Raw genomic sequence first — 25,588 nt, forward strand, 5'->3', positions numbered from 1 at the left:
TTTCCGTTGTATAAAAACCGGTTTTGCTTACCCCTAGTTTGAGCATGGGAACATACCCTCTACACTATTCAATATGTTTCTAACCCATAGAACAGGAAGGTTGTCAGTAGAACTCCAGCAAAATAATAATAATAATAATAATAATAATAATAATAATAATAATAATAATAATAATAATAATAATAATAATGTTATATTATATATATGTATGTTTATATTATCAATACTAAGTATCAAGGATCAAACAACACTGGATCTTCTGGACTCTATTATCAAGTTCTTCCGAGAGAGGGCTCTGCTGCCGCTTCTCATACGACGAAAGATATGCCATTCTGTACATATAGCTGTAGGATATTTTATGTGTCTAAAAAGTAGGTTGAATTGGAATGGTGTATACAAGTAGTCCTGAAATTTCGAGGTAAATTTGAGTTTACTTTTTTGATAGTATTTTTACGTTTATAGCTTTGGTTCATTTGGGTATATATAGTATTTATAAAGTCAAATACGTTATAACAAGTACAGTATTTTTTTTTCTTTTAATCAAGTGTCAATGTTCACGATTTTTGCAGTTCAATTATGCAATAATTATACATATCAACATGTTACCTGATTCGAAGCATAGTTTTATTCTTATTTAAAGTAGTCCCTATAGACAACGTTTACATTAAAAGTGGCTATCAAGATACGAAGGGTTATAGTTAAGGAGACGTACTTCCCATTTAGGGAAGGACGAGAAACGCCATACTTTGAGGAATTATTCATTGAATATCTACCGACTTAAAAAGTTGGTAATATACCCAATTTTAATTAGTTAATGAGTGATTTGAAATTAAAGGAGACCGTGATGATGAGAGATGAGTGAAATGTTGGAATGAAGAAAGTGGGAGAAAACAGGAGAACCCCAAGAAAACCCACGAGCACGGTGTTTGTCCACCACAAAGTCCACACGGCGCGAGCTGCGATCGAACCAGGGGACCCCAAGCACCGGAGGTGAACGCTCTACCACTGAGCCACCGCGCCCCCTCTCCAAAATGTAATTATACCGAAGCCTAGGGACAAGAGTACGCACTACCCCTAAAAAAAACTCCATGTTCAAACGTGAGCTTCTCAATCTGACCCCCAGATCCCCGTGTAGTAATATCACATGCAATGGGAGGATTAAATTCTAGTTTTTAGTACTTGTGAGAGGCTAAATACCAGGGGTTCAAATAAACTTTTATCTAGGGGGTGGCCAGGGAAACTTAGCATTCCTGCGATAATCTAAAACTTCCCTGAAATTTCGTGTTCATAGGTAGTCTGCACTAGCGTGCGCAGGACATTGGGAATGTGGATGCCAGATCTAAAGTACAACCATATGGAATGTCGTCCTCCCCCCCTTTCCCTAAGAAAAGATAGCGTCATTGCACCCGACGCTGCGTCGGTGAAGCACGGCACACATGCAGAAGGGAAATAATTTACACGAAATCTCTTCTCAGTTTGTAATAATTCTACATAAAGTTTGTCTAATGGGGGTGCCAAGGCACCCATGGCACCCACGTTGCGCACGCCTATGGTAGTCTGCCATTATTGGCAGTTACTTGCCGCAACTGAGAAGCTTCCATGCTTCACGATCTTCCGCTAATCTCTTTGTCTTCACTTTCGATTTTTCTGTTTCGATATCGTTCATCAATTGTAGACTCCTTCCTCTTTCCCGTTACCATACCCTCTAGCACGTCCCTCATGATACAGTTTCTTACCAATGTCCCAACCAGTTTCTCTTCCTCTTCTCAATATCTGAACTTGTTCTTTTCTCCATTACCATTTCTAACACCCTCTCATTAGTTTTCCAGTCGACCAGGTGGCCTCGTGTAGCGTAGTCGCTAGCGCTCTCGCCTTCGATGCAAGCGGTCCCGCTGAAGTCACTTGGTCGAAAAAGTGTAACACGCTTTTCCACGCCAGCCACCCTGAATGAGGTTTTCCTGCGTCTTCCTCATTCACAAATGCCGGAGTGGTACTTAACTTTGTCCCAGGCCGCTTCCTTCCCTTTCCCCGGATTGTGTCAAGGAACCTCATCCCTCACATTGTGAAGGACTAAATGACCTTAGATGCCGAAAGCCCAGAAATCTAAATCTTAAATCCCTCCAGTCGACCAAGCTAATTTTCTTTTCTTCATATCCACATTTCGAAACTTCCAGTAGTTGATCATTTTTGCGTCATGTCCATATGTCTGCTCCATACAGTACCAAATTTCACAATAGTAAATCCCCACGTTAAGCGGGTTTGCATATTCAGGATCCTAACTATGAAAACATTTACGATCACTCCAACCCCAATCATTTCACAGATTCAACCTATTATATAGAAGTTATTAGGACGTAAAATTGAATGTAGTTTAGACAAAAAAGACCTTTATGCATAGCAAGACCTGTAACGCCCAAATATTCATCACAAACTTATAGTGGTATCGACATAAAAAAAAAAAAAAAAAAAGTGTGCAGCAGGAAACTACTTTACACAAAATTCTGAAGAAGGCCAGTGAAGACGAACGAACTGGTCGAGCGGTTTGGGTCAATAGTCTGTCAATCATAAGTTTGTGTGTTCAAACCCTGTAGGAAGTGTTGGTTTCTTTTTTTTTCCTTTTTCCTTAAAAGCGTGTTCCTATTTTCATCTAAGGACTGAGAACATTTCTTTGAATAAATCTTTGGCAACTGCTTTTCTCTCAAATTCGATTAGAAGGGAACATTATATGAATTGCAAATCTAAAATCCAAAGCTGAAAACAAAATATTAAGTATGTTCAATATTTCATTATTATCCTTTGATTTGTAATGAAAAACTAATTATAAGCATCGATGATTTCAGAAGATTCTCCCCGGGTAATGGCCAATATATGAATGAGAGAAAACTGATAGAACATTATTAGTCCACTTTGAGCATGATCAAAGATATGGCCACGAAGGAGGAAATTTATGTCAACAGGATCTCAAATTCTCACACAGGTTATGCCCTGAAATGATCACTGTTTGATAGGTTTCCTTAACAAATACCTAGGTAGAATATTACATTTATTTCTCGTTCTAAGTTTTGAAATGACAAAATCATAATTTTAAAGAGAATTATAATACGATAAGCATAATGATTTATGGAACTAATGAAGTAAATAGTATTGTGTAAGTTATCGATTTCTAATCGGATTAAAACTAGAATATTCCTTTGCATCGCACTTTAAAATATATCCTCTCGAAATATAATTCTTACTGGAAAGCATGTTTAACTCCAATTACTTAATCAATATTTTTAATAATATATTTTTATTGTAATATTTTTACTATTCAATGTCGTATACACTTCATTTCCCAAAGCAAAACCTCGCAAATGTATAGTGGGCTAGTGAATATTATCAAATAAATTATCGTTTAGTTTACGTAAATACTGCATCGCCTGATTTGAAACTTCGTACTTTAACTAATAATAATAATAATAATAATAATAATAATAATAATAATAATAATAATAATAATAATAATAATAATAATAAAATCATAGCCATATATCAATTTCAGTGTTACTCAATAAATGAATTCAACGTGGTCTCTATTCGAAGTTTTATTTATTCGAATCCGATAGAAATACAAAGAGAAACTTCGAGAACAGGTAAAAGAAAAATGTTACTTTGGTGTGATTGGAACTAATCTTTAGGAGTCCTTTACAATTTACAGACAAATGCCTTAGATACTTTGTTTCTTTTCTTTAAGTTAACTGATTCACTGAACGTATGACTAAGTTGTTTCTATTTTCTACTCGGTTATACACGTTTTACAATCATTTTGTTTAAGCTTGAACGACAGGAACACGAATACAAAAACATTTAGAAACAGTTAAATTCCAAAGTTCCGCCACCAGGAATCGAACCCGGGACCCCGTACACCAAAGGCAGACGTGCTAGCCACTAGACCAGCGGTAAGAGCGAATGAAAGGTATTTTGTAGAGTCAAGTTTATACCTATTTCACCCTGATGTAATATGTCTATTGATTTTTTAATGTTTACCGTATTCGTTACTTTGAGGAATGGTGTATGTTATTGATATAGGTTGTTACTTATTCGTCCATAAATATTACATAAATTATCAGAATTTTTCATGATCTTCCATGGAAATTCACTGGTGCATGCGCAGTAGAAACATAAGAATGCAGTTTACTGATATTAGTCCGAATGCAAATTTCTAACAGGCTGTCAGAATTCCTTAATGGAAGCAGTGGTTCCCAACCTGAGGACGCGCAGCTTCCTCCTGGTTAAGCATGAAGAGGGAGTACGGGGGGCGAAAGCTACTGGCAGAAATGAATTGTGAAATAAATAAATAACGCACCACTTATAATGACTCTTTAAAATTTAGCTTGACAATTTCATAACGACCGTTTAAAAAATAATACTGCACTAGGAGGGTATGCTAAAGACTTGCTGGAAATAAATATAAATACTTGAGATTATTATTATTATTATTATTATTATTATTATTATTATTATTATTATTATTATTATTATTATTATTATTATTATTGGTCGCACTTCTTGGCCGAGATGTGAAATATTCACTCACCTTCTTCATACCACTAAATCAATTTCTTCACGGTTTTCTTGTCACAGCCCATTCCCCTAGCTATCTGAATGGCAGTTTGTCTCATAGTTACTCGACCTATGATTTCCCCTCGTATAGTAACAGATAGTTCTCTACACCCTTTAGAGCAAGGCATTTTGAGAGACTGTAGAAATTTGCATTGTTGATCGTATTAGGAATGACAGTAAAGTGGATTTTTCAGTTTCTGCTGTGCATTATCAGCATCATTATATCAGAAGTATTCCGCCATTACCAGCGGGTCACTTACCGCGGCTGAGAAACTGCCATGCTCCACGATCTTCTATTAACCTTTTCATCTTCACATAGATTTTTCTGTTTTGATATCTCCAATAGCCTAATTCTGTTTCTATATAGTCTAATTAATCCCCTCCATCTCTTTCCTGCCACCATACCCTCTAACACATTCCTCATGATACAGTTCCTTCTTAACCAATATCCCAACCGTTTTTCTTCCTCTTCTTAATAATATTTTTCTCCTTCCATTTCTAACACTTTCTCATTCGTTTTCCTCTCGACCCAGTTATTTCTCTCCATTCTTCTCCACGCACATGTTTCGAAAGTCTTCAATTGTTTCTAATCATTTTTGCGTAATGTCCATGTTTCTGCCCTATAAATACAGTAAAATACAGTACACGTAGCATTTTATAACTCTTTTTTTCAATTCTATTCAAGGTCCCATAAAATAGTATTTTCTTCATCCTAAAGACTTCTTTCGCCATTTCTTGCTCTTATTTCACGTTCGCATGTCGTATCATCACTGTTGATTACTCAGATTTCGCTAACTAGCCAGTTGTTGTTTTCTCCCGCTCCTACTTCTATATTTGACACCGATCGCTTTGTTTCAATCACCGTGGATTTTGTCTTTCTAACATTTATTTTCATCACATATTCTTCACAAAGCCTTTTCCAAGTTTTCTACATCTTATTAATTTTCTTTTTAAATTCTGCAACAACAACCATATCAACCCCAAACCGTATACACCTCATAATTTTATCTCCTACCGAAATTCCATCTTCATTATGCATACTAGTTTTCGCTATCTCTTCTACATAGCTATTAAATAATGTCTGCGAAATACATAATCTCTGTTGAACTCACCTTCCAATTACACTGTCTGTCTACTGTGCATGCAAAAGTGAATTTCCATGAAAAATCATAAATAATTCTGATAATTTATATAATATTTATGGACGAATACATAATAGAACCTATATGAATAACATATATCATTCCTCAAAGTAACGAATACGGTAGACATATTACATCAGGGTGAAATAGGTGTAAACTTCAGACACTTCAAAACACATTTCATTCGCTCTTACCGTTTGCCTTTTGTATACGGGGTCCCGGGTTCGATTCTCAGTAGGGAACTTTGGAATTTTAACTGTTTCTAGATGTTTTTGTATTCGTGTTCCCCTCGTTCAAACTTAAAGGAAATGCTTGTAAAACGTATATAACCGAGTAGAAAATAAAGACAACTTACTCAGATACGTACAGTGAATCAGTTAACTTAAAGAAAATAAAATAGTCTGGAATAAATGGAATTTCAAATAGAGATCACGTTGAATTCATTTATTGAGTAAGACTGAAATTCTTATAATATATGGCTATGATTTTATATTATTATTATTATTCTTATTCTTATTCTTATTATTATTATTATTATTATTATTATTATTATTATTATTATTATTATTAGTTAAAGTGCGAAGTTTTAAATCAGGCGATGCAGTATTTACGTAAACTAAACGATAATTTATTTTTTATAATATTTACTAGCCCACTATACGTTTGCGAGGTTTTGCTTTGGGAAATGAAGTGTATACGACATTGAATAGTAAAAATATTACAATAAAAATATATTATTAAAAATATTGATTAAGTAATTGGAGTTAAACATGCTTTCCAGTAAGAATTATATTTCGAGAGGATATATTTTAAAGTGCGATGCAAAGGAATATTCTAGTTTTAATCCGATTAGAAATCGATAACTTACACAATACTATTTACTTCATAAGTTCTATAAATCATTATGCTTATCGTATTATAATTCTCTTTAAAATTATGATTTTGTCATTTCAAAACGTAGAACGAGAAATAAATGTAATATTCTACCTAGGTATTTGTTAAGGAAACCTTTCAAACAGTGATGATTTCAGGGCATAACCTGTGTGAGAATTTGAGATCCTGTCGACATAAATTTCCCCCTTCGTGGCCACATCTTCGATCATACTCAAAGTGGACTAATAATGTTCTATCAGTTTTCTCTCATTCATATATTGGCCATTACCCGGGGAGAATCTTCTGAAATCATCGATGCTTATAATTAGTTTTTCATTACAAATCAAAGGACAATAATGAAATATTGAACATACTTAATATTTTGTTTTCAGCTTTGGATTTTAGATTTGCAATTCATATAATGTTCCCTTCTAATCGAATTTGAGAGAAAAGCAGTTGCCAAAGATTTATTCAAAGAAATGTTCTCAGTCCTCGAATGAAAATAGGAACACACTTTTAAGAAAAAAAAAGAATACTTCCTACAGGGTTTGAACACACAAACTTATGATTGATAGACTATTGATCCAAACCGCTCGACCAGTTCGATCGTCTTTACTGACCTTCTTTAGACTTTTGTGTAAAGTAGTTTCCTGCTCCACACCTTTTTTTTTATGCTGATAGGACTATAAGTTTGTGGGGAATATTTGGGCGTTATAGGTCTTGCAATGCATAAGTCTTTTTCGTCTAAACTACATTCAATTTTACGTCCTAATAACTTATATATAACAGATTGAATCTGTGAAATGATTGGGTTTGGAGTGATCGTAAATGTTTTCATAGTTAGGATCCTGAATATGCAAACCTACTTAACGTGGGGATTTACTACGTGGGGGTGAAAAAGCGACAGAACTTTCTTGATTACCTTTAAAAATAGGTTCTTTGAACAAGGGCTTAAATAGAAATAGTTATGCACAAAGGTATAATGTTTGCTCCGGGGAGTAGTTCTTGGTTAAACATAATAAACTTCCTTGAATGTAATTTATGGAGAAAAAGGAAAATAATAATAATAATAATAATAATAATAATAATAATAATAATAATAATAATAATAATAATAATAATAAGCTAAAAACAGTGTTTTTATTTTTCCGGAAGAAAACCAAAATTTTCCGGGTTTTTCAGGTCTCAGAAACACTAGCTGCAAACATTTTTTGTACATTGTAGCTGGCCCCCCTTCAAAAACGACGGTCCCCTCCTACATAAACCTGCTGGCTACACCCCTTCCTGAAATACTATCTTTCAATTAGGTTCTCTATTCCGCTCCACAACCACATAATTTAATATCTATCTAGACCAGATAATGAAAACGAGCTTACATAATAAAGATGGCATTTCGGTAGAAAGTAGAATGATTAGATGTATACGGTTTGCAATGATACGACACTTGGGGGGCGAAATTTGAAAAGAAAATCAATAAGTTGTTAAAACTTAAGGGTTGTGAAGAATATAGGATGAAAATAAGTGTTAGGAAGACAAAAAACATGGTGATTGAAACTAAGCGCTCGGTGTCAAAAGCTACACCTACTAAAAGCTATTCCTGCAATCCTATAATAGAGAAGAAAAACAATAATCAGTTTAAATATTGTCCACAAATACGCCATTTTCAGCAGTGTTTATCAATGTTTATCATATCTCCGGAACGGTTTAAGATATCGAAGTGCTGTAAACGACAAAATGATTTGTTTTCCAATTTCAAACCAGACAAGTAATTAGATATGGTACTTACGTAAGCATGTTTTCGAAATTACACCTTTCGAAAAAATTAAATTTTCAAGCCCTTGTAACTTCGCTGCTATTCATTCAAAACAAGTCATACCATGACCATAGTATCGAAGGCTATAAGGTACTTTCGATATGCATTGTTTTGTTCATCTCCGTTTTGTTATACGTGTGATAGAGGCTTTCAAACTTTGAATGTTTGTGATATTATAACATCCTTAATTTGCAACTCTGAATATTAAATGTGATATTTTAAGTTTTAGTTTAACATGTTGATTTGAAATATGTAATAATCTGACGTAGTGCCATTTGAAAAAATATAACTTTATACTGGGATGGCAACACTATTCACTTTGTGGTATTGTTTAATATGGGAAACTGTCCCCCTCCTTATAGTTGCTTCGTGCAAAGTTTCGATTTTCTCCCTCTTCTGGCTTCTCCGTTATCACGAATGTTCCAGATAAATTGTCCTCCCTGTATATATTGACTGTATGATAAATACGTGTCCTATATTCCCGGACTTGGAAAGTAATGACGCTGTTGAATCCTAGACTGTTTACAGTAGATATGGAAAATAGAACGCGAGAGTTCTGAGATTGTAGGAAAACTGGATGCATCAATATGAAAAGTTTAATTGTGGGAAACATCTTCGACAAATGGAAAAATGTACACGTCAGAAAGGAAAACGAAAGAAACTTATTCTAGTATAGTGTTTCACGGAGCTAGATTTAATGGACAAGAGTGGATAGATTCAATAAGAGCTTAGCGATTGTCAGATGAATTGGTTAATGAGGACTTAGAAAGTTGTTCCAAATTGTAATCGCTAAGCTGTTCAGGAAGATTCGGGAAACTTTATCCTACTATTCATCCTTTGAAGATACTCGGTTGAATTCGAAGGAGAGGTATAAGGTAGTCACAAATAAGTGGAGGGGCGATTCATTGGATGCAAGAAATATTTATGAAAGTATAAAAGCGCGTATATTGTTTTACCGTATCATTTTCTTAGTTTGTCCAGGGGTTTCCTTCCCATTGGTTTCCCAACACTTACTCATCCCACTCAAATCTTCCATTCTAGTGATGTGATCTCCAGCCTATCTTTGTGTTTAGACTTTGTTATCAGTACTATAATCAGCGATGAACTAATTCACTGTCTACAGCGTCACACTAGTGGCGTATATGGAGAAAGATAGGGTGAATTTATGAATCTGGCTTGCTATTTAACATTTTTGACTCAGCCTAATCGTACAAATACTCAGTTGCACCCTTGCTGGAAGATTAGTTTTCCTGCATCTGTTTTACTCACGAAGCAAGCGGGTTGGGTTGATCTGGAGAGAAGTAAAACTCCTGATAGTGTTACAATTACTCAGATCTGAAGATGGACCTCCAATCTAGTTTCCAGGGTTGAAATATTTTACATTTAATGTTTTACAGAGCTATTAGTTGTATGGAAAGATGCCAGAAGCTTACGCACAATAAATTTAGGTGTAAGAATATCTATTTCTCTGTGAATGTGGAAATTTTCCAGATCTCTTTAGATGTTCTTTCTTCATTTTAAGTTTTCTTTTTCTGTAATATACTTCATGTCAGCCAGTTATTGAACACTCGGGTGTCCAATACATGGATCACTGCATATTTTGTAAATAGTGTTGTATACACGATTAAAAAAGTGCATTACCACCTGCTATTATCCCTTTCCTGCAATAGTAGGCAACCCAAAACACTGGCGTTTGGGGTTAAGAATTAGAAAGAGGTTGGACCAAACCTCAGTTTTGTTACAAATATAGCAGTGTGGCAAACTGCAAAAAAGTGAATAAAATAAAGTAAGAATGATTTTATTATCGTGAGAGCAATGGATGACACCAAATTTACAAAATGATCTTGCTTAAGCAGTTCAAACAAGAATGGAAAGAAATAGATAACAAAAGAAAACAGTTTTTCATTTAAAAAAAAAACTCGCAAAAAGAGAAAAAGATTGCATAATGTAAAGGCTTAATATAAATGCGTAACAGCACAAAAACAAACACCCACAGGAAATGGAAAAAGAGACTGAGGAACATCAGTGGCGTAACAAACTTGCGGATATTATTATTATTATTATTATTATTATTATTATTATTATTATTATTATTATTATTATTATTAAAAACTAGTTTCCTTTTCAAAATTTCTGACTTTACCTCAGAGCGTGTGTTCATATAGGTCATGTGTGCACTTTTTGTCAACGAGCGGTCCCAAAGACCAAAAGGGATGGAAAGCTAGGAGAGAGAGTAACAAAAGAAATTCTTAACATAAATTCAAGGTCAATGTTCGAAGCACTTGCTTTTGACAGGCGCTTTTGTTTCTTTTTTTCTGGAATAGAAAAGTTCTGGCGGCTAAGAAGTTACAGTATATAATATTGTAAATTTGCAAGTGGATTTATTTACATTGCAGTTTGTGGTCATAAAGAAATTGTCTTTAGAAGACATTGTTGTAAAAATTAAGTTCTATTTCTTCATCCAAAGCAAGTCTTAGGGACCCTATATCTCACCCCCCGAATATCGATATCGAAAATTTAGGATGTTGATATATCGATATCGACATATTCGCAATATCGAATGTTGATATGTCAATATCAATATCGACAATATCGATATATCGCACAGGCCTAGATCCGTGAAATTATGCAATAATTTAAATAATAATAATAATAATAATAATAATAATAATAATAATAATAATACGAATATATAGAGGATGCTTGAAACATTCATTAAGTCACTTTCAAAATGAATGCGAAAGTTAGTGGTCAAATAAAATACTCAACTTCCAATAGGACTGTAGATCTTCGAGACACGTTTAGCATAATGTCAAACGTTTAACATATGCTTTTTTTCCCGAGTCGTTCGGTTGCAAATTCGGTAGTGTTCATTGGACGTACTGATCAGAAATACATTCTAATAAACCCAATAGGTAGTGTAATATACATACAATACCCTATGTAAATTATTATGATCTTATTTATGCATATAATTATTTTGCCTAATTTGCGTATAAAATGTGTTCTTTATGTATAATTTAGATTTAGGTAGGAAGTAAAGGATTAATTGTGGAAGTAATAGTGTAGAGTTAATTTCATTTTTGTGTATTATTATTATTATTATTATTATTATTATTCGTGTTTGATATCATATCATAAATGTGAAGGATCGAAATAAGATAGAATTTTATTAATATTGATTGCAAGTGATATTTAATTGCAAGGCGAAGCTCTGGTTAAATTCTACGTAGAAAACATAGGAAACTGGGAACCCAGCTCTCATGAAACCCAGCACAGAAAAAAAGAGAAAAGTTTAAAGTCAAGATTCTTTGTCTGCAAGAAGAGAACACACTTGAGTTTGAAGCAACTGGTACATCGTTGCTAACTCTATTGTTCATAGTATAGGTGCATATAGTTGAACTTTAAGTGTCTAAGGGTATACAAAAGACATATACGACAATTTTACTTCGGTCGGATACGTTGACAGCCGGAGACGCCGAGTCGAGAATAGCCATCGTCAAAAACGCTTACTGGAGTTGAGAGGCACATGCGAAAATATAGAATACAAAGAGGTGTGAACAAATGAAAACCTGACCAGATCTAACACCTATTTCCTTGGAAGCATCATCTCCGTAGAGTGAGTATTATACTCACTCTACGATCATCTCCAACGAACTTTTCGCCAGCTCAGCGCCGGCCTAGCAATTTGAAGCTCCCCCCTTTGGAGGAGAAAAATCAAGGAAAAGAGCATTACCTGTAGAAGCCTTCACCCCTGTAAATAATTATACATCCACAAGTAATTCTTTAAGTGTTGTACAAATATTTTTGAAGTTTTCGATATCGTAGGATAAGTTAGTTGCTTTATAGTATGATGTAGAAAATAAATGAAGAAAGGCTTATTTCGGTTCAGGACGGCAAGTCCAACAGTCTAAACCTGAGGGGGATGCATAATAGATGTAAGAGCGACAAAGTTCTTGTCGGAGAAGCAGACGTCCTGGGGAGAAAAACAGCACCCACGTCGAATAAAATCATGATACATTAAGTTATCATAGCATGTCATATGTTCATATTATGTGTATTTTTGTGTGTGTATACTTATTTTAATATGATGTGGGTTGACAATTAGTGCAATCACCCCAAAACAATGAAAATTAGGTGAAAATCTTAGTTGCGACAAACCCCTCATGCAGGTGAAATGCCTACGAGTAATCCCAACAGGTGGCAGCACCGGCTAAAGCAAGTGTGAGGATGGGGATAACTCGAGTGCAATGCATGCATATTGTGTTTAAAACTAATTTATATATCTATTTGTGAAATCCTCAAGAAGTGCTACATATGAAATGAAAGCTGATTTTTCTAGTTTACAGTGCAAGTGTCAGAATTTAAAGTTTACCAGTTCCATGTAATTAAAGTGAGGACAAGCCAAAGTGTGGTAATGAGGTCAGATAGTGCAATGATCTGTGGTGGAAACCCCCTCTTACCGCAATCACTCCCGCCATAAGATTCGCAGGAGGCAGAAAGCGAGACCAGACTTTTGGCAACAAGAAGAGTTTGTTAAAAGAGAATAGCGTGGAAGAATCGAGGTAATTCGTGCTTGGTCATCGGAAGAGAAGGAACACTCTTCGCGCTCTTCTCGTGAATATTGGTAATTCGTGTCTACACTTCCAAGGAGAAGTATCACTCTTCGCGCTCTTCGAGAATTCGGATTTGGTCTTCAGTGAAGAAACATTACTCTTCGCGCGCCTATGCATATTGAGTATGCATTTTTGACTTTCGTGAAGAACTTATACTCTTGGTGCTTTATTGCTCGTAATAGTGATGTGTGCGATCCGCAAAGACATAGACATTGTAAGAGCAATGAACTATTAGTCATGCTCGAGACTATTCATCGTTTCAATGTATAAAAGTTCATCGTAACGAACTGTGTACTTAGGTACAGAACAGTATCAGTATTTTTCTTTCTTTTTACGTTTTGCAATGAGCGGAAACTTCGAACTATTGTTTTGCAAGTTAGTTTTAAAGCCAGTGTCATCTTCCCTTTTGTATTAGGGTAATGAAAATTAGATAGTCGCACCATAGCCACTTAACGGGCTGGATCGCGCTAATTAGGTGAAACGAACAGCTTTCAGACAAACTAACTACACTGCGGGCACCACAGAATGGGAAACGTCAATTGTTCCCTAAAAGATAAGGCGTAGGCGAAACAGGAGTGTGGCAGAAAAGTCTTGTTCCAATGGGAAGAGGAGCAAGGCCATCGTTGGACCGACGTCTCACTAGAAACGGAAGATTGTGAGGCCAACGCAAGAAGAAGAGTACATGGAATCCACAGGAACCACTAGAAACTAGGACCAGGATATGTGACATAACGTGAACGAACTCTGAGTATAAGTAAAGATAGACCTAAATCAGTATAAAGAACTTTTCGCCGAAACAATCTCGAAATTAAAAATTCAAAAGTATATATATTTTTTTCTTTCCATCTGTAAACCAAGTGTACAGTGTGATATATCGCGTGCTTACGGCATATTAAAGTTTATTCATCCCAATGAAATCAGAGTGCATCATTCTCCACAGAAAGTCCATTAAGGTATGTAGAAATTGTGCCAATATTATGTATTCTTTTCAGCTGTCCTGGAGTTGTCCGAGTCCAGTACGACATGGTTGACCAACATCTTTATGTTGTTGCCTGAGTGGGAGATGGTAATTACTCCTTACACCTGGAGTAAAACTGCGTTTTGTGACCCTGAAAATTAATTCTCATCTTTGCTGGAAAGAGTTCATTTTGTTCAGCATAATATCTTCATCAGTTTAAATTAAATTTTGCTCTACCGACTTTAATCAGCTCTACCGACTTTGCTAGTAAATGACATATCATTAAGATTATTTACATTTCATTAAAATTAACTTCATTAGCATATTTAAATTTCCTTTTATTTACATATATTTACATTTCAAACTACCACAAAACTTCAGGGCCTTAGCACACACCTTGGATCTCACACGATTACAAAAAGTGGCTACCCAAGCATACTGGGTCTTCGTGTCATTTACAAAAAAGTAGCGTAGGTCATACCTTCAATTGCAGACTACTAATGCGAACTGAACAAAAAGAAAGGAAGGAAGAAAAGAAATGAAAAAGAAAGAAAGAAAGAAAGAAAATGAATGAATTCTGTTTTACTGCTAAATTTCTATCAGAAACACCCTATATGAAAATTCCAAACTGTACCATAATGAAAAGTTACAAATGTTCAAAAGGAAAATTGGATGTTCCTTATAGATGTAGCAGACCTTGCATGTTTCAAATTTCAAATGTAAATAAAACACATTGAGTTATAGGATGGAAACAAATTTTGTCAAACTAATAGAAGTAAAATGTTTTCAAATAACCAAAGAGGGGGGGGCTTTTCTAGTAATCTCGGAAGAGTTATCTGTTCCGAACGATTTCATCTATTGCGGATATAATGTTGTAATTCGCAAAGTTGGAGCCATTATTTCATGCGAAAAAACATACCTGGAGGGGAATCGAACCGAGAATTTCCACGTGGAAGTCTTGTACAATAACCACTACTCCAACGATTGCTCTACCTTAACTTTGCTTAACAAGTGGTGTGGTGTTTCTTTCTGAGAACGATAACACGAAAAGTGCTGCAGATCAATGAAGTGTTTCGAATGCCCTGGTAACTTCCTTGCCCTTTCCCAACCAACATTTTTAAGTCGTCTCTATCATGATACAGGTGTTTGTTTCCACATTTTTAAGGATTGCTCGTCCAGTACGAGAAGTCGATTTTTCACGATCACTTTGTAATAAAAAAAACTTGAGTGTGAACAGGACTCGAACCTAGGTTGGATAAGTGTACTGTTTGTAAGTCCGTAAAAGTAAACACCAAATATTATTAACTTCAGGTTTGGAACGATCAGCTTCTACTGGTAAAGTTATTTACACCAAAATGCACAACGAAATTCATTTATTCGACGACCTAGAGATAAATTAGTGCCCACTAATAAGCAATTAACATCCAATCGAGGAAAAGTTACAGAAATAATAACATATTATGCAGTAATTTAGCCGTGCAAGTTCAAGAGTCGGCGAATAATAATAATAATAATAATAATAATAATAATAATAATAATAATAATAAACAACTATATTGTTAAGGTGAACAATTATTATTATTATTATTATTATTATTATTATAACAATTGGGTTTACAACTACGGTCCCATCTGTTTATCTTGCATGTGAGGGTCACAAGTCTGCTACGCCATTAGTGTCCCTTATTCTGTGTTTGTCGCTTTTTCCGTTTAGTGTGAATGTTTAGTTTTGTGCTGTTAGGCATTTATATTAAGCCTTTACATTGTCAGGGTGCGAAATCATTTGAAAATGGTGGGGGGGGGAAGAAGTTCAGCGATCCACACGATTGCTAAGTGGAGCCTCCAAAAAATTGAAATATTAATGGATTATTATTATTATTGTTATTGTTGTTACTATTATTATTATTACTATTACTACTACTACTACTATTACTACTACTACTACTATTACTACTACTACTACTACTATTATTATTATTATTATTACTACTACTACTACTACTAATAATAATAATAATAATAATAATAATAATAATAAATGTTCAAACTAGTCGTTATTGTTATTTAAAAATACCTTAATGTTATTTATTCATTTAACCAAAATTAGTAACTTATCTACTGCATTTAATATACACTTCAGTGCGTATGGTCCAGGGTTAGACTCTCGTGGGAGCACAGTACCCTTGTGTTTACCATCATATTGAAGATTGCATTCACGAAAATAGCGGTAGAGATCTATAAGTCAGAAATAATCCTGACCGATGTCCTAACCAAGCATTAGAACTACTAACTTGAAGCGCTTCACCTGGCCAGCCATAGATCCTCATGAGCTGTAGAGTCAGAGTATAGTTTTTATTATTATTTATGAAATTCTCGTTTCTTCGCTACGTACGTAATGTTTCAGTTTGGTCGTTCAGATATACGGTCACCTTTGTAAGTCTAAATAATAATATGTATCTATATTGTATTATTAGCAAGAATATATTATTATAAATAACAGATGTGATTTCAATTCAAATACTTGATAGACAACAAAAAGCCGTGTTGCCTCAGTGGTAGAGCGCTCACCTCATGTGCGTGGGATCATTGGCTGGATCCTAGCTCGCGCCAAATTCTGCTTGTGGTATACAAACAATTGTGTGGGGGTTTTCTCGGGGTCCTCCCGCTTCCTTCCACTATCTTAATCCACCCTTATAATTCATCTCATCATGGCCGTCTTCCTTAGCCTTACTGAATATTCGTAGGACGTTAAACTTTAGAAAATAAAAGCACAAACACTATAATACGATTGATTTGCTGATTTAAGTTTAATGGCCCTTTTCAGCAGCGAGGCTATGAGATGATGACTTACAGTTTAAGGTGGAATCCGAACCACGGTAATCGTTCAAATTTTTGTAAGGCGCTCCCACTGAGAATCGAACCCAGGACCCCGTGCACCAAAGATGATGCGCGCGTGCTAGCCACTAGACCACCGAAGAGAGCCACAATAATACGAGTATTGAATGATTGTGTTACTGTATTTATAGACCTAAAATATAGTTTGCAATAACGTATCTTACATTAGACAAATTTTTTTAAGATTTAACTTCACTTTCTTTCCGTGTGTAACGAGAGTTGAACATGTGATGGCCAGAAGAAACCCACGTATGAGCAGAAGTAATAGCATCCCGTAATTTTAAAGGAAATCCACTCAGTATCAATAAAGATTGCAAGGTACTCGCCAACATACGGTTTCTTTCGGAACTTTTAATATGAGCAATACTGAATCCACGTTCACAGGCAGCAGTTGATAATGGCACAGAACGAACTTTCCGCGTTAAGGCTTTAAGAACTTGAAAATCACTTACCGACTTAGAACTTGACTTGTACTCTCTCCATTCTGACACTGTAAAACCCCCGCTTGGTCTATTGGCTAGCACGCTTGACTTCGGTTAGCATGGTCCCTGGTTTGATTCCCGGTGGGGTACAGTTGAACGACCAAAGTGGTTCGGATTCCATTATAATCAGTAGGTCCACGTCTCCTTTAGCCTAGCAGGCATAACCGTGGGATGTTAAACTAAATCAAACCAAATCATTCTGACACTGCAGTATCAAGATTCAATCCAAACCATTAAGCTGGTTTACATACGTCTAAGTTACCGTATAAACCACTCAGGCTATTACGATCTTTATTTTCAAACATTGAAAAGCACTTTAGCACATCATTAGAAGGAAACCTTCTTTCAACTTCGTCTATTAAACCCTGGATTACCTGCTTTTTTATTTGATCAAACTCACTATCACCACTCCCTGTATCAGATGCTTGTCTGCAGTGCACTAAATACTTATCTTTACAAAGACTTTGGTAGACATCATTTTTCATACGCATTTCTCTCAGAGCTTGGATTGTAGGGTCAATTATTTCTCCATTTCATTGTACGAAACTGCTTCCTTTTGCATCGTTTTACACTAATATTAGACAGAATGGACGCAATATCCAGAAGAAAACCGAGCGATAGAATGTTCTTTTCCCCCGACATTTTTTTTTTTTTTTTTGGTAAATACCACAGTTTAAAACTGTCTCTGTTGAAATGGTCAGTATTTTCATACTCCAAAAGTAGGAATTGCATTATACAAGAAAAGTATGTAAAGACTGCCAATAACGCATCCTTCTCATTTGAAATCCAACGTATGTGAAACAATCTTTTGATTTTCAGCAGTCCTGCGGCATCTGTGACTGTCGTTATACTTTTAAGTGTTGCAGATGTAGATGACTTACTGAACACCTTGTAAAGTTCGCCTAACGAACATTCAAAGTTGTGAATAGCATTCACATCACCAAAAACTCTTTCAGAAACAAGATCAATTCGATGTGCCATGCATTGTACGCTAATTAGGCATGGGTTGACATTTCTTCTAATTTGAGCAGCAACACCTTCGTTTCTCCCAGTAAACACTTGCATCCCCGTCCGATCTAAATCCAACAAGTTTTTCTTTAAGATTAAAAATATGCCATCTTCGGAAAATGCTTGAATAATTTTCTCTTCATTGGCATTTTCTACAGGCACTAACTTATAAAAACGACAAGGTTTATTTTCTTCGTCCACATATGTTCATATAACAGCAAGTGCTTATCCGCAAATCTGTTTGTAGATTCGTCCACTGAAACTGAAAAACAATCTGTTTGAGAAATTTTACCAATTTTGCATGCAACTGGTACGCTAGAGAATGAAGGTCTTCATCTCGTCAACAACCGAACAACCGAAAAAGTTACACCTGATCCTTTTATAAATAAACTAGGTTTTTTAAAACAGCATGCATTTAAAATTATTGTTTGTCTGAAAATTTTCATTATAGACCTACTTATATTTTCCTATTAAGGTGTCCCCCCTTACAGATTTTGGTGAGGGGGGAAACGCAAGTTGAAAATTTTTGGTGGGGGGGAAATCCCTCCCGTCCCCCCCGGGATTTCGCGCCCTGCATTAAGTAAACGTTTTTCTTTTTTTTACGATTTTTTTTTTGAAAAAGGAGAGAAACTGCTTTCCTATGATATCTATTTCTTACCATTCGTCTTGTTTGAACTTAAGAATATTTTGTAACTTTTTATGTCGTCCATTGCCCTCACGATAAAAAAAAGTGTCATTCTTAACAATTTATCTTATTATCTTATTTGCAGTTTGCCACATTGCTATAATTGTAACAAAATTGAGGTTAGGTCCAACAGCTTTCTAATTCTCAACCACCTCAACGGCGGTGTTTTTCGGGTTGTTTGCTATTGCAGGAAAGGGAACATTGCAGATGGTAATGCACTTTTGGAGTTGTCCATACATTCTGGAAGGAGAGGAGTCATAGTGATACAGTGGCTGAGTGCTCCCTTGTTGAAGCAAATGTACCATTTAAACTGAACTATTTTTTTAAAAGAAAACTGCGAATATGATAAATTCATTTATAAAGTCTTTTAGCCCTTGTATTGAATAACATTTAAAATATAAACTCACGACTATAGTGTAAACAATGACATTCAATTTGTTAAAATTAATTCAAAAATACATATTAAACTTACTTTTCGTGAGAAGTTCCTCTTAAACACTGTACGATGATGCTTAAAATTAGATCGCAGATTTCATAATCTTGTGGTGGAGTAACATTATTTGTGGAATTTCTTGATGTAAGCTCACTTGCGTCATTTACTAATTATTTCATCGTACACTTCATTTATGCTCAACCTCTCATCAATTGTAAGGGCAGAAGAGGCATAGCGTCTCCGTGGTACTGGTACTCAACATATTTCTGTAAAAGATTTCTGGTTGATATGTCGTCCTATATCATGTTCATGAGTTAGCTGAGATTCTTCTGGTTACTCCTGTCACTATCTTCCCTAACTCTTGAACCATCCTTCACTTGCAGATGTTCGAGAAAGAATGGTGAAGTTTCTTCGCTGTTGTGCAGGAGTGATGACATTTAGGTGGTTGAATAATAGTTTTGTTTGGTAATTCAGTCTGTTCAGTGCAAAAACAAATGCAGTGCTACCCGAATCCACTATTCTGTGAAGAAGAACATGTTAAAGTGCGTTTGCGCGTCTGTGTATGTTCTTTAACAACACGACACATCAGACGATAATCAATTTCGCACCAGATCTTATCGAGCATGGTATGGCGTAAATGTCAAACGCCCATATATTCTTTCTTTTAGATGGTTCACGTTACCGACTTGAAGACAGTAAACACAATCTTCCAAACTCAAGAAAATGTCCAGTGGTCGTGGTTTCTTGAGGGCTAAAGAATGTGACTTTGACGTCCGAACATTGATCTTCAAAAACTGACATCCAAAGCATGTGAAACAATATGTACAATGTGAAGTTTACATGCATTTTTTAATGCAATATAGTGGATTCTGTTAGTATTGGGTCATTCCATGTCAAATCATCTAGAGCACTGTGCTTCAATGTCTCAGATTCTCTTCAAATTTTTTTCATACATTAATACCAATGAAATTATGTTATTTTTTTTTCGATTTTTTGGAGAAATGAGCCGGGGAGAATTTTTTGAAAAAATGTGAATTTTGCTTCAATTTCACTTTTCGGCACTCAGTATCATGGAACTAAATTACTATAACTTCCTTATTTTTGAAGTTATTGGGCTCATCCAGGTGTCAAATGAAAGCTTAATGTTTGCTCTTTCAGTAGATTTTAAGTAATCTTGCAGAAAGTTACACTGTCAAACATTAATGGGCATACAAAGCAAATTTTAAGGTTTTTACAAATTGTACCATTGCTTAAAAGTTACAACTCTGAAACTTTTGAAACTTTTTTTGTACATTCATCTTAACAAGTAGATGGTATGGTTAAAAAATAGGTTTTTTTTGTATTTTTGTAATTATTATTTTTTATGTACGGAAATATAGTTTTAAGTTTTGTTACAAATTGTCATTGCTCGTAAGTTACAACTATGAAACTTTTGAAACTTTTGAAACTTTTTAATAGAATCTTCTTAGCCCATACATGATATGGTTAAAGTATAAAAGGGGTGCTCTTGGTATTTTTGTAATTATTTTTGTACGTCAGAATGCAATTCATCAATCGCTCTGGGCCTTCTATATTTTACTGGCCAGAAAATGAAGACTTTTGTTGAATACCTTTTGAAAATATAATCTGAGAAATTCCTGTTCCATCTCTTACAAGCCAATCAGCCCGGACTTTAGCAACTGAAAGCAAAATTAAAAGAAGACATCATATCACCAATGAAAAGAATGAGCTGTGAAATAAAGGACACAACATTTTGTATGTAAATCTATGTAATTCTAAGAAGTATTACTGGTATGTATGTTTATTGTTTTCATCTATGTACATTAGTCTATTATTTCTTATTTCTGTTGATAGGGTTTATAATAATCACTCAACCCATTACATTGCTAGGCGTATATTTTCCATTCGCAAAACCGCAAGATCATTGCAAAAAAGGTATCCCTTTTTGTTATTTAATCATACCTAGTAAATGTAAACTAATCCTATAAAAAGATACAAACGTTTGATAGTTGTAAGCGATGGTACAATTGGGAAAAAAGGTTGAAAGTCATAGTTAAAATACAAAAATATAATATTATGGTAATACCAAAACTACACATTACACCAATTCTTTTTTTAAGCATACCTAATATTTATTAAGATTATTATTTGAAAAAGTTTTAAAGTGTGACAGTTGTCACTTAAGAGTAGGGATGGCCAAAATTTGCCGAAATTGGAAATTTCACTTTCCGGAGTCTTTCCGAATTCCAGATTTTTCCGAAATCGGAATCTTTCCGATTTTACTTTCCGGAATCCGGAAAGTAAAAATTCTGGAATTGGCCATCACTACTTCAGAGGAAAGGCATAATCTGTTAACATTAAATCTGAATATTTCTGTATATATTTAAAACACAAATAATAATAATAATAATAATAATATTATTATTATTATTATTATTATTATTATTATTATTATTATTATTATTATTATTATTGCAAAAATACCAAAAGCACCCTTTTTATTTGTTAACCATATCATGTATGTGCTAAGATGATTATATTAAAGTTTCATAGTTGTAACTTACGAGCAATGACACAATTTGTAACAAAACTATATTTCCGTACATAAAAAATAATAATTACAAAAATACAAAACCACCCTCTTTATTTTTTAACCATACCATGCACGCGTACAAGAAAAGTTTCAAAAGTTTCATAGTTGTAACTTTTGAGCAACGGCACAATTTGTAAAAACCCTAAAATTTGCTTTGTATTCCCATTAATGTTTTTTGCAAGGTAACTTAGGATCTACTGAAAGAGCAAAAATTAAGCTCTCACACTTGAATGAGTCCAATAACTTCAAAAATAAGGAAGTTATGGTAATTTTAGTTCCATGATACTGAGTGCCGAAAAGTGAAATTGAAGCAAAATTCACATTTATCAAATATTTCTCCCCGGCCCATTTCTCATCCAAAAAAATCGGAAAAAAATAATTTAGCAAAATTTCACTGGTATTAATGTATGAAAAATTTTGAAGAGAATCTGAGACATTGAAGCACGATCATGTTTTTAAATTAGGTGATTTGACATGGAATAACCCTATTGCGCTTACCTTTGCGCTGAATATACCGAGTTTTCAATCAAAACGGTATATCATTCAATCATTCCGGCATAATAGTACCACAAAACTTCATCACTCTTTCTTGAGGACCTATATTATTAGCTCGTTTTGCAGCTTCTATAATCATGAAACATTAAATTTTGTAAAATGTTTGATTTCAATTATTGATACTTTATCTGTTAAACTAATTTAGTTTCAAATTTATTTAATAGTACAATTTATTTTCAGATTTTAAAATGTCGTCCTTAAATAGAAGAGCTGGGAGTACCAGTGTCCGTGGGGCTGCTACTTCTCGTAGTGCTTCATCTGTTCGACCTTCTGCTACAGGAATTAAAAAGGCAAACGCTGATCCAAGTACCAGGACTTCAGCTAGAGTACCAGCTTCGAGTTCTTCTACTAGAGCGTCCTCCACACGCAATGGAGTCTCCCATACAACCTCCACGTTCACCACAAGTAAGAGGATTAATGTCAAAGTAACTACAACAGTTACAGCTCCTCCTGATGCAACGAGAACTGGTCTTCCAGCCAAAGCACGAAGTACTGCAAATTCAAATGCCTCTTCTAGACCTTTAAATGCTATCACGAAGCCTACAGAAACTCAAGCGTACAGTACCAGTACGAGAAGTACTAGTTATCGTTCAGTACCAGAAAATGCAGCTTCATCTAGCAATGGTTTACACCGTTCAGGTACTCCTCCAAGAAATTTGTCTCCTTTCAATCAGCGGACAGCTCCATGCCCTAGTCCTGGCATTCATTGCCCCGTTTGTCTAGATTCTTACTTGAATTTGAAGATACATAAAACTGAAATTATGTCTGCTATATGCGGTCATATTCTTTGTAATCCCTGTCTTCAGGGCATAATTAAGAAGAGCAAAGATATGAAAACAAGTCTGTTCAGATGTCCAACATGTCGAAAATTACAAGACATATCCAGTGTACATAAAGTTTTCCTGTAATTTACTTTAAAACAATAGAAATAAAACTAACTGTATTCAGGTTATTTCGATAAAGAATTTACTCAAATTTAGTCTTCCGTTATTTTAATATTTATAAACTTGAATAAATTCTTTATCAAAATAACCTGAATACAATTTTACTTCTATTGCTTTATATATTTACTCTATTTTATATTTACATACTGTATTTTAAGATTAAGTAAATTTGTCCTGATATTTTTAAAAAACTGTTTTTCTCTGAATATTCTGTTAAATTAGTTTCACTTGATAAACATGATAAATGTAATACATAATTCTTATGCTGTTCTTTTTTCTAGAGTAGTACATACTTGATTTTCTGTTATACTTAAATAATTTGATATACAATAATTACTTTAAGCTATTATACATAATTCACTTCGTGGCTTGTTGTAAATATAATATAAAATTATCGTGCTTTTTTTTCTTTTCTAGACTGTAACGCAAATCTGGTTTCTTTTGGGTAATAATTGTTTGATGTATAATTACTCTTAAATTTATATATACATATGTATTTTTATTTATTTTATATATATATATATTTTAAATATCTTAAATATGCAATAAAATGTTGAATGTATATTTTTGAACTTGCTTTTGTAGCTTATGTAAAAAGATAATCGTAATTATAGTATACATTTTGTGTTCGTTTTTCTAGACTGTAGTACATGATTTCTGGAGTATAATTTGATATAAGATTGTAAATAATGTAATGACAGAATTGGTAATCTTCTGAATTGTTGTATAGAAAATCGGTTCCTCTGCATATTATATTGAATTAGTTATGTTATACATGATCGATACAAGATACATTTCTCGTTTGGTTTATGTTTGTTACACTGTGTTTTAAGTAGCTTTAATATTATCGTTCAATAACATAAAAAAAATCATGTATTTTTTTTCGTAACTACAATGTAAGTTAAAGTGAAATTATATATTATTAATTATATATAATTACTATTTTCTTACTATAATATTAAAGCTACTTAAAACACGGTGTAACGAACGTAAACCAAACGAGAAATGTATCTTGTATCGACTTTGTATAACATATAACTAGTTCAATATAATATGTAGAGGAACTGAATTTTTATACAACAATTTAGAAGATTATAAATTCTTTCATTATATCATTATCAATCTTACATTATATCAAATTAATACTCCAGCAATCATGTACTACAGTCTAGAAAATCTAACACAAAATGTATACTATAATTACGATTATCTTTTTTAAATAACAAGTACAAAAGCAAATTCAAAAAACATACAGTCGACATTTTTACTGCAAATTTTAAGATCTTTATTTTCTATATAGTACGCATTAAATTGTAATTATAATCATTAACGTGTAATTATATTATGTACTGCATGGAGGCTGTTTAGTATGTGGTAAAAAGTATAACCTGTTAGTTATTTAAATAAAATCTTAAAAACAGTTACTTTTTAACATCTCGCAGTAAGACTATCCAGTGTTAAAGTAGAAATTTGCTATACTTAGATTTAAAAACCGAAATAAAAAATACGTACAAATTATAGTAGCATAATTAATATTAAAGGAAATTTTTGAGAAATTTCTCACGTTATTTTAAGACTTCAATTACATTTACCCAAATATTTCCCTAAAATTATATTAAGCATGATTTTTACTACGAAAAAGTCTGAAAGTCTGGTTGAAGTGATTTTTATTGCTGTCGCCGAGACTTTTAACAGACCATGACAATCTGATTAAAGAACTGCATTGTAATTCTCTCCTTTTACTAGCTTACCCAGAATAAAGTACTGTGTTTCTACCTACTTTACATGTGTATGTGTCACTATTAAGTGAAATTAAATAATAGATAAAACATCTACTACACACAAAAGAGCGCTATTTTTCAGGTCAAAATAAAGCGAAAATATGCCCTCTGGGCATAGCATTATATAATGCGTAGCAAACAGTAAAGAGATGAAGAATAGAAAATTTCCAGGGACGAAATCTGAGATGAGTACTTAAGAAGGAAACAA

The 25,588-nt window shown here is 34.0% G+C and overlaps 1 protein-coding gene across 1 annotated transcript; it reads left to right on the plus strand.

The window, feature by feature from the left end:
- The first annotated feature begins 262 nt into the window (after nt 1-262).
- Nucleotides 263-25,155, plus strand: LOC145690218 (uncharacterized). The gene is made up of 2 exons (XM_081764892.1): nt 263-418; nt 22,836-25,155. Exon 2 carries the CDS (start codon nt 22,844-22,846, stop codon nt 23,561-23,563), a length of 720 nt encoding a protein of 239 aa, XP_081621018.1. The 5' UTR covers nt 263-418; nt 22,836-22,843; the 3' UTR covers nt 23,564-25,155.
- The last annotated feature ends 433 nt before the right edge of the window (nt 25,156-25,588 follow it).

Source organism: Thermobia domestica, chromosome 7 (genome assembly GCF_964235325.1).
Source record: "Thermobia domestica chromosome 7, izTheDome1.hap1.1, whole genome shotgun sequence".
In the NCBI taxonomy this organism is placed as follows: Eukaryota; Metazoa; Arthropoda; class Insecta; order Zygentoma; family Lepismatidae; genus Thermobia; species Thermobia domestica.